This window comes from Bufo gargarizans, chromosome 1, assembly GCF_014858855.1.
Source record: "Bufo gargarizans isolate SCDJY-AF-19 chromosome 1, ASM1485885v1, whole genome shotgun sequence".
NCBI classification, from domain to species: Eukaryota; Metazoa; Chordata; class Amphibia; order Anura; family Bufonidae; genus Bufo; species Bufo gargarizans.
The window spans coordinates 304,085,356-304,101,180 of record NC_058080.1 but is presented as its reverse complement, the minus strand read 5'-3'; the positions used below and the strand labels follow the sequence as shown (position 1 = coordinate 304,101,180).

At 43.7% G+C, this 15,825-nt stretch overlaps 1 protein-coding gene across 2 annotated transcripts in view; it reads left to right on the top strand.

Moving 5' to 3' along the window:
- INTS10 (integrator complex subunit 10) overlaps positions 1-15,825 on the top strand; it is a 57,862-nt gene that overhangs the window by 15,736 nt on the left and 26,301 nt on the right. For both annotated transcript variants that reach the window (XM_044305029.1, XM_044305026.1), the window contains exons 5-11: positions 454-535; positions 1,539-1,679; positions 1,831-2,002; positions 3,302-3,471; positions 5,350-5,483; positions 6,726-6,879; positions 12,082-12,164. In XM_044305029.1, coding sequence (XP_044160964.1) covers positions 454-535; positions 1,539-1,679; positions 1,831-2,002; positions 3,302-3,471; positions 5,350-5,483; positions 6,726-6,879; positions 12,082-12,164 — 936 coding nt within the window. The remainder of the gene's footprint in view (positions 1-453; positions 536-1,538; positions 1,680-1,830; positions 2,003-3,301; positions 3,472-5,349; positions 5,484-6,725; positions 6,880-12,081; positions 12,165-15,825) is intronic.

Sequence of the window (15,825 nt, the reverse complement as noted above, 5' to 3'; positions counted from 1 at the left end):
TCAAGTCAATGGGTCCGTGAAAAAACACGGATGCACACAAGATTGTCGTCCGTGTCCGTTTTTTTTTCCTATCATTTGCATGGCAAACTAAACTTAGATTTTTTTTTTTTTTACTTTCCTTCATGTTTGGAGATCCTCCAAAAATAAAGGAAGACACACGGAAACAAAAACTGACACGGATCACGGAACAACGGAACCCCTTTTTGCGGACCGCAAAAAAATACTGTTGTGTGCATGAGGCCTTAGACACAGCATCTGATATGGTGCCTGTCGGCTAATGGGGCCAACTGGGGTGTAGAAATGTAGGATCCACAATATAACATTAGTATCCATCCTTTGCAGCACAAGGTATAGTGGTGCTGCTGTTGCATTAACATAGTAGAGGGGGGCGCCTGCTTGACTTTTCCATGTTCACACCTTAGAGTGTCCGTTCTGTCTTTTTCTCTTTGACAGGTTAGCTTGGGTGAAACCTTGTTGGAAGCTGAGAGTCTGGAAGACCAGGAATCCCCTGTAAACTGTTTCAGGAAATTGTTTGGTAAATGCAATGGCATAAAATATAACTAGTACATCATCAAATATCTGAAAATGGGGTTGCTGCCTAATCCCTTCCTGCCCTGTGCCCCAATATTACATTAGTGTAAACTAGCATACTGGTAAGGCCCTGTGCAACCACTTGCTGGCACCCTGCGCTAACTGCAACCACTGGAGATAATCTGGATCCTGGTCATTTAAACTCATTTGGGTAGAACTGGCTTATTTGCCCATCGCAACCAATCAGATTCCACCTTTCATTTCTGACAGCTCCTTTGGAAAATGAATGGTGCAATCTGATTGGTTGCTGTGGGCAGTTTGATAAATGACCTCATAAATGACCCATTGTCTCCCAGTCTGCAATTTTAGGGTGCTGAGGGATGCTGTAGCCTAATAGTGGCCCTCCCATGCTGCCATGTACAGATTACTATTCAGCCTGCCTTTGGCCTTTTTGCTGCTATAATGCCCTACAATACAGAAGTTTTGCAATGTTTTACGTTGAGAAACAGAATCTCACACATTACTCACTGTGTTTTGAAAAATGAAAAAGGGAGATTTTTTAAAAAAAATTATACTTTATGTAATTAAATGCATTTCTAAGACAAAAAAACCTGTACATAATTGGTATTGCCACACTTGTAACAAGCAATACAGTAAAAAATGATCACACTATTTATCCCATGCAGTGAACATTGTGGGGGGGGGGGGGGGGGGGTGCCAAAATTGCTGTTTCATCACCACTGAAAATTACAACTCATTCTGCAAAAAAAAAAAGTCTCCCCTCAGCTCTTTGTAACTAGAAGGAATAATAAAGGGATGGCACCAGATAGTCATAAGAATAGATGCTGTACAGCTGTTACAAGGGGGATGTAACTAATTACCAAAACAGAAAAAACGTGGATAGAACAGCACCCAAAAAAAAAGCGAATTCCTTTATTGATTTAACGGACATGTCAGGAGAGGTACAGGTCTGCTTTAACTTCTTTTTTATTTATTATTTTTTTTAGTGTGTGATGTTCTCCCTCTTATTATTAACAACCTGGATGTCCGCTTACCCTCCAGCCTGTTATACAAATACCTGAACAAAGCTGCAGAATTCTATATCAATTATGTGACGCGATCGCCACAGACAGATGCCCAGCATCAAGGTATAAAGGACTGAATTCTCTAAATGTTACTTATTTACTGTGAAATGCAGTTTGGTAATTGTTTACGCTCATTTCCACTTATTTTAGATGTCTGCTTTAGAACATTTTATATGTTTGACTGCGTTATGATGTTACGTTCCTTCATTCTCAGGTACACAGGATACATCTGATTTACTGTCGCCTACCAAACGAACCTCCCAGAAGTACATCATCGAGGGTCTGACAGAGAAATCTTCACAGATACTGGACCCTTGGGATCGACTTTTTAAAATCATATCTGTGGTTGGCATGCGATGTGAATGGCAGATGGATAAGGGAACCAGGTTGGAATGTATAATGTGCTAATCATATTAATTCTCTCATTTCTTGCTCCATAATAACTGATGATATAGAAAAACAGTTGTTTCTTCAGAATATATAGCGCGTCACTGTTGTATGGAGCGCTTTTAAAGGGAACCTGTCAGTGGCAAAAGCCATCCCAAACCGCCAGCAGTACCTTTAAGTAGACGGCAGTGAGTTTCAAATGATGATTTTCTTACTGCATTCTGATGAGGCAGAAGTATGAAAAACGTTCTTTTATCCTTTGTCTGTGCTTTCTTCCAGTCAGGCTTGAAGTCAAGGGGGCAGTGGCCTTCTTGCTTCAAGTCAAGGTGACCGCGCCCCCTTCCCTGCCCCTTCGCTGTGACTGACGGCGCTTATGCCCCTACAGCCAGCTGGCTTTGCCAAACAGCCGGCTGTCAGTCACAGGAGAAGGGAATGGGAAGGGAGCGCGGTCACCTTGACTTGAAGCAAAGAGGCCGCTGCCCCCTTGACTTCAAGCCTGACTGGAAAATTGCGTGGACGGAGGATAAAATAACGTTTTTCATACTTGTGCCTCATCAGAATGCAGTAAGAAAATCATCATTCGAAACTCGCTGCCGGCTACTTGAAGGTACTTCTGGTTTGGGATGGCTTTTGCCGCTGACGGGTTCCCTTTAAGTCTGTCAGCAGTTTTGACCATGCCAAACTGCTGACAGTGCTAGGTAAGGGGCTAGGAAGAGCAGGACAAACACACCTTTTGCCAAGCTTTTATTTTCAGGAGTAGTGTAAATATGGAATTTTATTCTGCCCTGCACTGCTTCTTCAGGTGGACTGGAAATGGAGCTTCATTGTGAAGTGGGACAGCTTGATGCTAATGTCTGTAAAGCGCTGCAGAATATAGTAGCGCTATATAAGTGCATAAACTAAATAATAAAAGTGCTATCTACACTGAGCTGCTTCACAGCTGATCTCTGTTCTATGAGGCAGCTGTAGCATCCGACCAAGAGACCACTACAGCAGTCACTCGGCAGGAGAAGCGCGGTGAAGCAGAGGGCACTTCACAGTAAAGCCCTTCCCTGGGCAGTTCCAGGAGTAGAACCTGGCAGAATAAAAGTTCATGCTCTCACCATTCCTAACTATAAAACTCCACCATAGGTAGTACTTTAGTGCTCTCCCCAGCCCCTACCTAGTGCTGTCCAAAACTGCTGGTTACTCCCTGTAAATCCACTTTTACGTACTCTATCATTCCTATTTGCCTTTGTATTATTGAAGCTATTGGAAGGTTTTGTGGGATAATTTGTGTGTTGTATTTTTCTATGTAGGACTTTTAATGACCTTTTTAATCGCGTCAAGGAACTCTGTCGTTACATCAGCAATTTTGACAATGAAGCTCATGCAAAATATAAGAATCAGGTTGTGTACTCCACTATGCTGATATTTTTCAAAAGCGTCTTCCAGTACATCAGTGCTATTCAGCCTTCCCTCTTCCAAGGTGTGTGCTTTATATATGTTACTGTACCCTGATAATGACCATACATCGTACATGTACAGGAGCTTTAATCCAAGGCACTGTATGTGTATGGCGCAAGATTAGTTATTTCAAGAGCAGGTCAGGTCCCTGGCTGTATGTGACAGCCGGGAACCCCAAGAAGAAGACAGAAAAAAGGAGTGGAGCTTGGGTGCAACAAGAGCAATGGAGGCTCCCTCATTGCATTAAAGGCCTAATTTGCATATTAAGAAAAAGTATCATAACTGGAATGAACCCTTTAAAGTTGAAAAGTGCAAAATAAAAAAAATTGTTCCCCCTCCCCAGAGGTTTTTTAAGGGCATATTTTGTTTTTCTCTCTATAAGGCACACCTAGATTTTAGAGGAGGAAAATAAGAAAAAAATATTTTTTCTCACATCTCACTCCCAAATGTTAATTAGATCTTAGCTCAGTTCCCCAAAAAGACCTCAGATCAGACCCCCAAACAGACCTCAAATCAGACAAAAAAATAAATCAGCTCAACTCTCCTGCTGCTCCTGAGATCCAGCACTTTTTCCTGCCGCGCTGTGCTGGAACCTGACACCACTCCCTATTCCTACTGTACGAATAAGCACGTCCATAACCCTAAGTTTACAGCGCGTTCCTACGCGCTGTAAAACGCTCAACAAGGAGAAACCAATGCTTCCCTATGGGAATGGTTCTCACCTGGGCGTTTTACAGCGCGTACGATCGCGCTGTAAAACGCCCGACGCTCAAACAAGTTCTTGAGCTTTTTTTGGGGCGTTTGTCACGCGTTCCCGCACATAGATATTCGGGAACGCGCGACAATGTGTGCACGCCTGTCTCTGTATGCGCGATTGTAAACGCCTGTACAATCGCGCATACAGAGCGCTCGTTTCAGAACGCTCAGGTCTGAACCCAGGGTAATGGAAGCGCTCATTAGTGTTTGTCCTATAAGACGCATTGACATTTTTCCCCCAATTTTTTTTTTGGGGGGGGGGGAGTGTGTCTTACAGGGCAAAAATACTAAAAAATGTATAATAAAATACAAGTGAGAAAAAATACTAAAATACCCATGCAGACTGAAACTGCCTCCATTGTCGTCCCATGCAAGTGTAACTATTATTATTATTATTATTTTTTATTATTATTAATAATAATTTTATTTTATTTTTTATTATTATATCAAAAGGACCCAAAAATAGGGAACCCATTTTAATTTATTTTTGTCAGTTTGCATATTTCAAGAATACATTTATGATTTTATTTTTTTGCAGTTTTTCCTAAATAAAGCTTAAAGGGAAAAGATCTCTAACAAAAAGTTAATAATGACCCCTAGGGCTCATGTAGAATATCAGTCACCATAAATTATTTTGGTAGTCCAGCAAATAAAGTGAGGACGGTTTTGCTCACAAAACTTGTCTGCTCATTAACCCCTTCACACTCCATGCAGTAAATGTACGGCCATACATTTACTGCATGGAGATGGCAGCAGCTCCATGCTGGGACCCCCATCGATCCCAAGAATGGAAACCCTGTATCTCCTGCAGCCCCCCCTGAAATGAACGAAGCAGCCATTCACACATGTGGCTATCTTCAGAACTCCCATAGAAATGAATGGGGAGGCCACACACAAGTGCAACTGGGCACTCCATTCATTTCATGGGGTCTGCAGGGGATACGGGCCCCATTCTCATGACCGGTGGGGGTCTCAGCAGTAGGACCCCCACCCATGTAATGTTTATCCCTCTATCCTTTTGGATGGGGGATAACTTCTACCAACTGGAATACCCCTTTAATTATGTATTCTAAGAGGGATGGAAAGGATGGGACTCCTAACTGATTCAGAAAGTAATACTGTTATATTTACTTATGTTTTCAAGGACCAAACACTCCCAGCCAAGTTCCCATTGTCCTCCTGGAGGACACCTCAAACGTTTTCAGTGAAGTTGAGATTAATTCTGGAAAGCACTTGCACAAAAGGAGGAAACTCGCAGACAGCAGGGAGAAAACCATGGTAATTTTAATTTACTTTGTTTGCATTTTATTTCCGTATGAACTAAGCACACTGAAAACAATTGCTGAGAATAGTTTAGATGAAAAGCATGTTTTCAACCAGCTTCAACTCTAAAACTGTAGTGAATAAGAAATACATACAGTGAACCCTCTGTAAAAACCCACCTCTTTGAGCAGACACCTCTTATCCAGACCAGATTTTCAGTTTTGCCATATATTAGGCATACTGACCATCTTACTAAGGGTACTTTCACACTTGCGTTTTTCTTTTCCGGCATAGAGTTCCGTCACAGGGGTTCTATACCGGAAAATAACTGATCAGTTTTATCCCCATGCATTCTGAATGGAGAGTAATCCATTCACTTTGCATCAGAATGTCTTCAGTTCAGTCATTTTGACTGATCAGGCAAAATATAAAACCTCAGCATGCTACGGTTTTATCTCCGGTGAAAAAAAATGAAGATTTGCCTGAATGCCGGATCCGGCATTTTTTCCCATAGGAATGTATTAGTGCCGGATCCGGCATTCAGAATGCAGGATCTGTCCTTTCTGTCTGCGCATGCGCAGACTTAAAAAAAGGTTAAAAAAATTATTGCCGGATGACACCGGAAAGACGGATCCGGCATTTCAATGCATTTTTTCGACTGATCAGGCATTTTTAAGACTTATAAGGATCCTGATCAGTCTTACTAATGCCATCAGTTGGCATACATTTTGCCTGATCCGGCAGGTAGTTCCGGTGACGGAACTGCTTGCCGGATCTCTCTGCCGCAAGTGTGACAGTACCCTTAGGACTACTCCCCTTTACAATGCAATTTTGGATGGTTGCTTCAAAGGCATCGCTGTATTTTGTTTGGTTAAAGCAATATTTAGGTGTTTCTGTCATTTTTGTGGTCTTTCATAGACATTAAACTGTTATATAATCCAGTGTTGGACAGGGGTGCCTAGGGCCCACCAATGAAATTCCTTTCTGGGCGCCTACTGTACAGCCCTATTCACATTAAAGCTGTTCTGTCCTGTAGCCCCTGTCAGTATCCTGTTGACTAGCTCTTGCCTTGAACACCTGTTCACACAGCGGCAGGCAGCAGCAAGGTGGCTGATATGGGGCTCCCCTTAGCAACTCTGAGACGATGGGTCCCTGGGGAAAGAGTATATTGGCTGCCCTGCTTTTTCACCTAGAAGTCATCTCATATAATCTATGTGGGAACATGTTCACGTTAAACATATTTATTGTATTCTTTAGAGTTCAGATGATGAAGACCTCTCAGGAAAAGGTCGAAATCGTCATGTGATTGTTAACAAGAATGATCTTGCTAACCCTAACGAAGTCTTGGAGAGCTTTAAAACTGCAAGAGAATGCTGGGATCTTCTGCATTCTTCAGAAGCTCTTGACAAAGGTAAAACCGAAAACTTAACGTATCGTACCAATCTCCTCACTTCTGCTTCACACACTGGTACCAGTGGCCCAGTTCTTCAGTTTCCATTACTGCCGTGCCTTTTTTTTTTTTGTCCTAATCAAAGTGCCACTTCCCATTAACACATGGAAAAGCAGTGTAACTGCCCCCCTGAGTAGTGGTACTAGAACCCACCCTTCTACCTACCAGCCACAAGTAGTGGGTAGTGAGGTAATGTAAGTAGCAGTTGGCACCGTTAAGCCCTTAGATGCCTGCTCTCAACAGCCACCACAGCATCTAAGAGGTTCGACAGTTGTGTTGTCACACCTAATGTCCCCTCCAACATCATTACAGGGTACAGTTGGCTTGTGATACCAGCCAAGGGGGTCTGAAGGCCCCTTTACACTGGGACATTTTGCAGGCGATTGTCAGAAGGAAGTGTTCCTTCCCGGCAATCACCTGCTTGTCAACGAAGACTGCTGCATTTACATGCAGCGGTCTCCTCCACAGTATGGGGAGCAACAATTGCTAATGCTGTCGCTCATCCCCATACGGACTTGTTCTTTACACAACACAATCTGCTGCCGCCAAACGACACTTTAGCTGCCTATACACATGATCCAATTACCTGCCGAACCAGTGTTTTGCCTGTTCATCGGCGGCACCTGTAAAGCGCCAGATAATTTCCAACGAGCGTTGCTATGAACTTGGCAATTATCTGGCGTATTCTCAGCCTGTGTAAAGGGCCCTTGAAAATGGCCTATGGTCAGCTGCCTACCGAAACCTAATAGGCATTCCGTCGTTCAGTACTGACAAGTATTGCAGTAAAACCATGATCAGTCTGTTCCAGCCTCCCAGTGCCATAATCGTACTAACCCATAGAATAAAGTAACATGTTATTTATGTGCAAAGTGAACGGCAACTTAGTTCATGAGAATTGCTGATTTTTCCATTTCATCCACCATAACGGCTACAGAGTAGATTGACCCATTGACCTCTGTACGGGCAGAAATGCACAAAGAGAGTTTAAAAGCCCCCACCCACTTTCTCCCTTCACTGTTTCCTGTGACTACGGGGGCATTACACAGAGGCCTCCCAAAAGGAAGGTGAAGAGTTTTAGTTTTATAATTTTGTTCTTTTTTTATTTTCCTTTAACCCCTTCCCGCCCAGCGCCGTAATAGTATGACGCAGCGGGACGTGAGTTGCCGCCCAGCGCAGTACTATTACGGCGCGTTGATCGGGCAGGTGCTGCGCCCGCCCGATCAGTGGCAGGGTCCGGAAGTCACTGATAGCCGGACCACTGCTGTATGCGCCCGCATCGGTGAAAACTCTGATGCCGGCGCATTAACCCTTGATTTGCCGCGGTCAGTGCTGACAGCGGCACGTGCCGCTATGTGGAGAGGGAGGGGGCTTCCATCGGGTCCCCGCACTGCTGTGACGGGGACCCGATGGCAGGGAAGGCAGCCTGATGCCTTACTTAGGCCTTACTTAGGCAGCGTGGCTGCCTTCCATGACAGCCTGTGAAATCCATCCTGTGGTTAATAAACATAAAAAAGTCCTACCTAATCCCATCATCCAACAGAAAGTTTCTGGGAGTAATGTTGGACTCGGTATGCGCACTGTGCCACCAATGAGTTAAATGCAATGGAGGGAGGGAGGGGGGGCCGCACACTGGCCACCAATGATATTCAAACTGGGGAGGGAGGGGGGTCTGCCCCCTGCTGCCTGGCAGCCCCTGATCTCTTACAGGGGGATATGATACGCAGGGGGCAGTCATGTACACAGTTTTTCAGTATATTCTAACTAGAAGCGTCCCCATCACCATGGGAACGCCTCTGTGTTAGAATATACTGTCAGATATGAGTTTTCACAATGTAACTCAAATCCGATGGTATATTCTAACATAGAGGCGTTCCCATGGTGATGGGGACGCTTCAAGTTAAAATATACCATCGGATTGGAGAAAACTCCGATCCGATGGTATAAAAGGGACTCCTGACTTTACATTGAAAGTCAATGGGGATGGATCCGTTTGCAATTCCACCATATTGTGTCAACGTCAAACGGATCCATCCCCATTGACTTGCATTGTAATTCAGGACGGATCCGTTTGGCTCTGCACGGCCAGGCGGACACCAAAACTACTTTTTTTTTTTTTTCATGTCCGTGGATCCTCCAAAAATCAAGGAAGACCCACGGACGAAAAAACTATCACGGACCAACGGAACCCCGTTTTGCGGACCGTGAAAAAATACTGTCGTGTGCATGAGGCCTTAGGCAAACCTGGATCCTAGGGAGTTGGAACAAAAAACTGTCATCCCTAGACAGAAAGATAGTCATTCCATACAGAGTCTGATCTAAATTCATGGAAGAAAAATATAGATCTATCAAAGGGCGTCATCTAGCTGAAAGACCCAGAGATACGGATTGTGACAGACGCAAGCATGTAGGTTGGGGAGCAAAAGAAGCCTCCTCAACCTGGCAGGAAAGGTGGTCAGAAAAGATAAAAAACAGATCCTGAAATTACAGAGAGTTGCGAGTGGTCTGGGAGACTCTAAGACCCCTTTGCAGACGAGCGAGTATTCCACGTGGGTGCAATGCCTGATGCGAACACACTGAATCCGGACCCATTCATTTCAATGGGTCTGTGTACATGTGCGTTGGTTTTCACGCATCACTTGTGCTTGGTATGAAAACTGCAGCATGTTCTATATTTAGCTTTTTTTCACCCAACACTGGCCCCATAGAAGGGAATGGGGCTGCGTGAAAAAAACGCATCCGCACTTGCTTGCGTTTTTCACGGATGGTTGCTAAGAGATGTTTGTATACCTTTTTTAGTTTTTTTATCACGCGCGTGCAAAACGCATTAAATCGCATTGCACCCGCACGATAAAAACTGAACGCGATCGCATACAAAACTGAATGACTTTGCTTGCAAAATCTCGCATTTTTCACTGAAAGCATTCGCGATGCATCCAGACCTAATCCGCTAAGGCTCGTCTGCAAGGGGCCTAAAGGTGACTCAAGGTCTTCTAAGCAAAAAACATCTAAAAATATTTTCAGACAGTACAATAGCTGTCGCCTATTTAAACCATCGGGGGGGGGGGGGGTGTAACAAGGTCCCCAAGTTTGAGATCTGTAGAGGGAAAAAAAAAATTCTGGGCAGAAAAAAAATGTCCTATACTTTACAGCGGTTCATCTCGGTATCAGAAATTTTAGAGGCAGATTTCTTGAGCAGAAAAACCCTAGACCCAGGGGAATGATTTTTAAATCCACGAATCTTTCAAGAAATATCTGCCAAATGGGGCTTACCGCAAATAGACCTGTTCGCCTCAAAAAAATAAATAAAAAGTCAAGCGTTTTTACTCCTTAGATCCCAGAGAGAGGCCATGGGCAGTAGATGCTTTTTCCATAAAATGGACATGAGATCTAGCATACACCGTCCCTCCTTGGGCTCTAATTCCTCGTGTTCTACAGAAAATTCTAACAGACCCAGTAATGGTGATATTTATAACCCCCTACTGACCCAGAAGAAGCTGGTTCTCCATTCTAAAGAAAATGGCACTGGAGGATCCTTGGTTAATACCCTTATAGAGGTATTTTCAAACTGTCAGCCTGGATCCCGAGAGCGAGATCTTAAGGAGTAAGGGACTCTCAAAGTTATATGTACATTAATGGCCAGTAGAAAGGAAGATTACTTCAGCTATCTACCTATAAATCTGGAAGTAGTACTGTAGTTGGTTGGGGGAAGACTCTCCAAATATATCCTCCCCATGTATTCAAAAGATTTTAGATTTTCTTCAGAAAGGGCTAAACCCAAGTCTTAGGCCAAGTACCCTTACCCTGCTTTCACACCTAAGCGTTTCTCAAACGCGCGTTTCTATGCGCGTTTTTGTCGCGCGTTTTTATGCGCGTTTTTTGTAATAGTAAACGCGCGTTTGACGCGCGTTTGGGTGATTGACAGCAGTGTTGTCCAAAGAGTCTATGGCCCAAACGCGCGTCAAACGCGCCAAAAAAAGCTCCTGTACTTGTTTGAGCGTCAGGCGTTTTACAGCGCGTTCAAACGCGCTGTAAAACGCGAAAATCTGAACCAGCCCCATAGGGAAGCATTGGTTTTCATGTGTTGCGCGTTTTACAGCGCGTAGGAACACGCTGTAAAACGCTCAAGTGTAAACTTAGGTTAAAGGTCCAGATCTCCACTCTAGGTGCATTCTATGATACAAATCTAGCTGATCATAGATGTGTTAGAAGGTTCATAAGAGTAGCATCCAGACTTGGACCATCATTAAATCCTAAGGTTTCTCAATGGGATTTAAACTTAGTCCTAAATGGGTTGACAAGAGAACCTTTTGCTTCCATTTCAGACATTTCCATTAAGCACCTCTCCTTTAAGACTGCTTTAATAGCCATAACATCAGCTAGATGCCTGGGAGAAATCCAAGCCCTTTCATGCAGAGAACCTTATCTTTGTTTTTTCCGAAAGGATAGTTCTAAAATTGGATCCAGGGTTCCTTCCTAAGGTGGTTTCAAACTTCCATAGGGACCAGGAAATAGTCTTGCCATCTTTCTGTAGTGACCCAAAAAGCCCCACAGGAGAACAATTTCATCTTTTAGACGTGAGGGAGACTATTACCTGGCGGCCGCTACCGTAGAGCTTTTAGGAAAGATGACAATCTATTGATTCAGTTTGCAGGACGCAAAAAGGGGAAGAGGCTTTCCAAAGCATCCATAGGTCACTGGATAAAATCCACTATATCATGTTGTTATTCCCTAATGGGTCTCACTGGTCCTACTAGAATAAAAGCCCACTCCACCAGAGCTATGGCTTCTTCATGGGAGGAGAAAGCTGGTGTATCTCTGGATCAGATATGTAAGGCCTCTACATGGTCTAGTATCAATACATTCGTAAGACATTATTGTCTAAATATCTCTGCTTCTACATATCTGGCCTTTAGACAAGTTCTGCAAGCAGTATTCCCCCCCCCCCCACCGTATAATCTGTTAGGTCTCACCTGTAGCCGTCATGGTGGATTCAAGGAAACAGAATTACCGGTAAGTCTAATTGTGTTTTTTTTCCCCCCCTATTCCCCCCAGAAAGAGTTAATAAAAACTTAAAATCATCGTACACGCAGACACCTTTTACTCTATTTTTCTACTTTTTGTAACCTTTGCAAATTATATCTGTTCTCCACTCCATAAATGTAGAGTTCTCCAGAATTTGTCTACCGTGGAAGACAGACACTTGGTTGTGGTTAAGGATATTCCTCACAGATATGGTCATTTATCAGGTAAGCACTTTTTCGTCTGTGTAAGTTAAATTCTACTTAGTCCATTAACCACAGAGATTAATCTTTTCAGAGTGTCTGGTCTTTGTTTGCACTCATTATTGTTTGCATCACATTCTTAGTAAATCTACCCCAGTATATCAGTTTTCCCTATAGGCTTATCTTAAAGGGGTTCTCTGGAATTGAGAAAATGAAAATACTTGAATATTACTTCATTATAAATATATCCCCAAATACCTTTCATTAGTTATAATGGCTCGGTTTGTCCTGGGAGCAATCATTAGGAAAAATAAAATGTCCGCCGTCCTACTAGTCCACACAAAACCTGGCCTAATTACACAGGAGGACAAGTTAAAGAGCTGCCCCAACTTCCTCTCTTACTTGTCAGGGATTATGATCCTGAATACAGTTTAATATGATCTTCAGATGAATCTCTGTAGGAATGGAGTTCATTAGGAGACATGAATTACAGAGAGGATAGTGGGGGTGTAGATAATGAGCAGCAGCACTTGTATGCAGTCTCCATTACCACAGTCTGTCCTCTGCACTTCATGCCTCCTCATAAACTCCATTCCTACAGATCTTCAGCTGAAGATCTTATCTGTATTCAGGATCATAATCCCTGACAAGTAGGAGAGGAGGATGAGGCAGCTCTTTACCTCAGTGTCCGGAAGTAACTTGTCCTGCTGTGTGGTTAGGACAGGTTTTGTGTGTGCTAATAGGACGGCGGCCATTTTATTTCTCTTAATGATTGCTCCCTAGAAGTGTTGTCACAATACCAAAATTTAGATTCGATTTGGATCGTAAAAAAGTATGGCGATACTCGATACCACGCGAAAAAAATAAAACGCCCAAAAAGCCACGTGCAATTCCCATTTTATGGAACGTCCGGCCCATAATCGAACAGTCCAGAGCTCTATTAGGGTGATTAGGACACTCTCCCTGCTGCCCTCTGCTTTGTGCACACAGCAGCAGGGAGATTACCATGGCTGCCAGGGCTTCAGTAGCATCCTGGCTGCCATGGTAACCGATCGGAGCCCCGCGATTACACTGCCTGGGCTCCGGTCGGAACTTCCACCAATGAGGATGGGAGAGGACCCTGTGGCTACTGCCACCAATTATTTAATACTGGGGGGGTTGGGGGCGCACTGCGCCACCAATGATTTAATACTGGGGGGTGCACTGCACCACCAATGTTTTTTTAACTATTAACACAAATACAGGAGGTGGGTACCAACGACTGAATCGCAGAGCCGACAACCGACCTCTATGACAGGGAGCTGCGATCAGCGGCAGTTAACCCCTCAGGTGCCGCACCTGCTATGTGTTTCTGCCGCCGGAACCCACCTCCTGTTTTTGTATTAATGGTTTAGCTATCATCATTCGTGGCGCAGTGGCGACAGTCCCTCCTCTCTCTCCTCATTGGTGGCAGCAGCAGCACAGAGGGGAAGGAGAGACTTTCTCCACTGTGCTGCTGAGGGAACATGGCACGCGCTGAGAGCAGCACGCTCCATGTTCTCGGATACTAGGCTGTGCGGTAGTGCAGCCTAGTGTTGGTAAATGGCAAATCCCGGTATCAAATCGATACCTGTTCAAAAGTATCAATTGGGTATCAATAATTCAATAACCGATGCAACCCTTCTCCCTAGACAAAATGAACCATTATAGCTAATGAAAGGTATTTGGGAATATATTTATAATAAAGTAATATTAAAGTATTTTCATTTTCTTAATTCCCGGAGAACCCCTTTAAGTGCTGTGGACAAGTATTAATGCTTTATTTGTCATTTGCATTATGCCTATTCTTGGGTAAAACATTTACTACTGTATTTGTGTCCACATCTGTTCCGCAATTTTGCGAGTCGGGTGCAGACCCACCATGTGCTGATCGCATCCCTACTTCTGTTCCTTGGCCCAGCAAAAAAAGATAGAAGATGTCAGTTTTTGCAGACAAGAACAGACACTTCTATCATATGGCTGGCTGTTCCAAAATGTGGAATGTACACGCATCCTGTACCCATGTTTTACAGATCCGCAAATTGCAGGCTGAAAAACAAATACCGACCTCTGACTGAGCCCTTAAAGAGGACCTGTCGCCTCTCCTGACACATCTGGTTTAGTAACTATTTCCATTCCCCATTAAGTAACAATTCTAGAGCATCTTTTCGAACTATATGTTGTACTGTTTGTTATTCCCATCATAAGTTTATTGTTACCATTCATCTTGTCATAGGGGTGTGTCCCTGCACAGCTTGGCACTGATTGGACATTGTCAGACTATGCAGGGACACCCCCGCCCCCCCCCCCCCCCCCCCCCCCCCTCCTCCCACAACTGGTAGCATCCAGCTGTCAATTTATTCATTAGCTGGTATTGGTAATATCCGAATGTGACGGCAAAGAGTCATAGGAATAGGCCAAAGAGTTGTCGTTTCATGTGAAATGCCATTAGTTACTGACAGTAGTCTAGACAGGTCCTCTGTAAATGAGCTTATGAGCTCGCAGAAAAGCAAAGAAAAGACTTTTAGCCCAAATATAGCACAATGCAATAATAAAAAATGCAATCAAAGCTGCCTTTGCCTTTTAAAGAGGACCTGTCGCCACAAAATACAGTGTAATCTGCAGGCAGCAGACCGGACAAGCTCCTATGGACAATACACATCGATGTTCACATCTTACACAGACCGATGAGGAATGAATGCTACTGCAGTAGTTCCTCCCTCATTCACTTCTATTCATTATCGACACAGACCTATCCAAAATAAATGGAGAATGAATTGCCGCTAACGTTGTCCCCCCCCCCCCACTCCCTCGTTCAACAGCTTATCGGCAGCTCAACCCTGATTACAAAAGTACTGCTGATAATTGTGCATCTTTTATTCTGATGAAAGATGCAAATCGGGACAATTATAGTTGCCAGTTATCTGGAATGAGCGTTCCTGTGAACTCTTGCTTCTGATAATGGGCCGAAATTCAGTAACGGGCCCTTTGATCGAGGGTGCTGTCGATCACTGCTAAGACTGCCCTTGTGTACAACTGAACTTAGGGTACTTTCACACTAGCGTTAGAAGAATCCGGAAATCTGCATGCAAACGGAGATCATATGTTTGCGGATCTGTTTGACAAATGCATTGAAATACTGGATCTCTCCGGTGTCATCTGGAAAAACGGATCCGGTATTTTTTTATAGACCGGAAAACCAGATTAGTCAATGCGGCAATTTCTTGAACACTTGGTACCAGATCCGGCATTAATACATTTTAACGGAAATGAATGCCGAATCGGGCATTCCGGCAAGTGTTCTGGAATTTTGGCCGGAGAAAATGCTGCAGCATGCAATACCGTAAAAGAGAGGGAACTGAAGACCTCCTGATGCATCCTGAACGGATTGCTTTCCATTCAGAATGCATTAGGATAAAACTGATGCTTTTTTATTTTTCTGGTATTGAGCCCCTAGGACGGAACTCCATACCGAATATCTTCCCAGCTCCATCTGCGCTAATAACTTGTTACCTGCAGATTGCACTGCATTTTAAGGCATTTGTGACTGATACAGTAATGTAGATTTAGAGAAGCTCTTTACTTTTCCTTAGATAATCCTTGTATACCTGAAAGTGAACTAGAAACCATGTTTTGTTTCCATCATCTGTGCTTTATTTTATTTTTT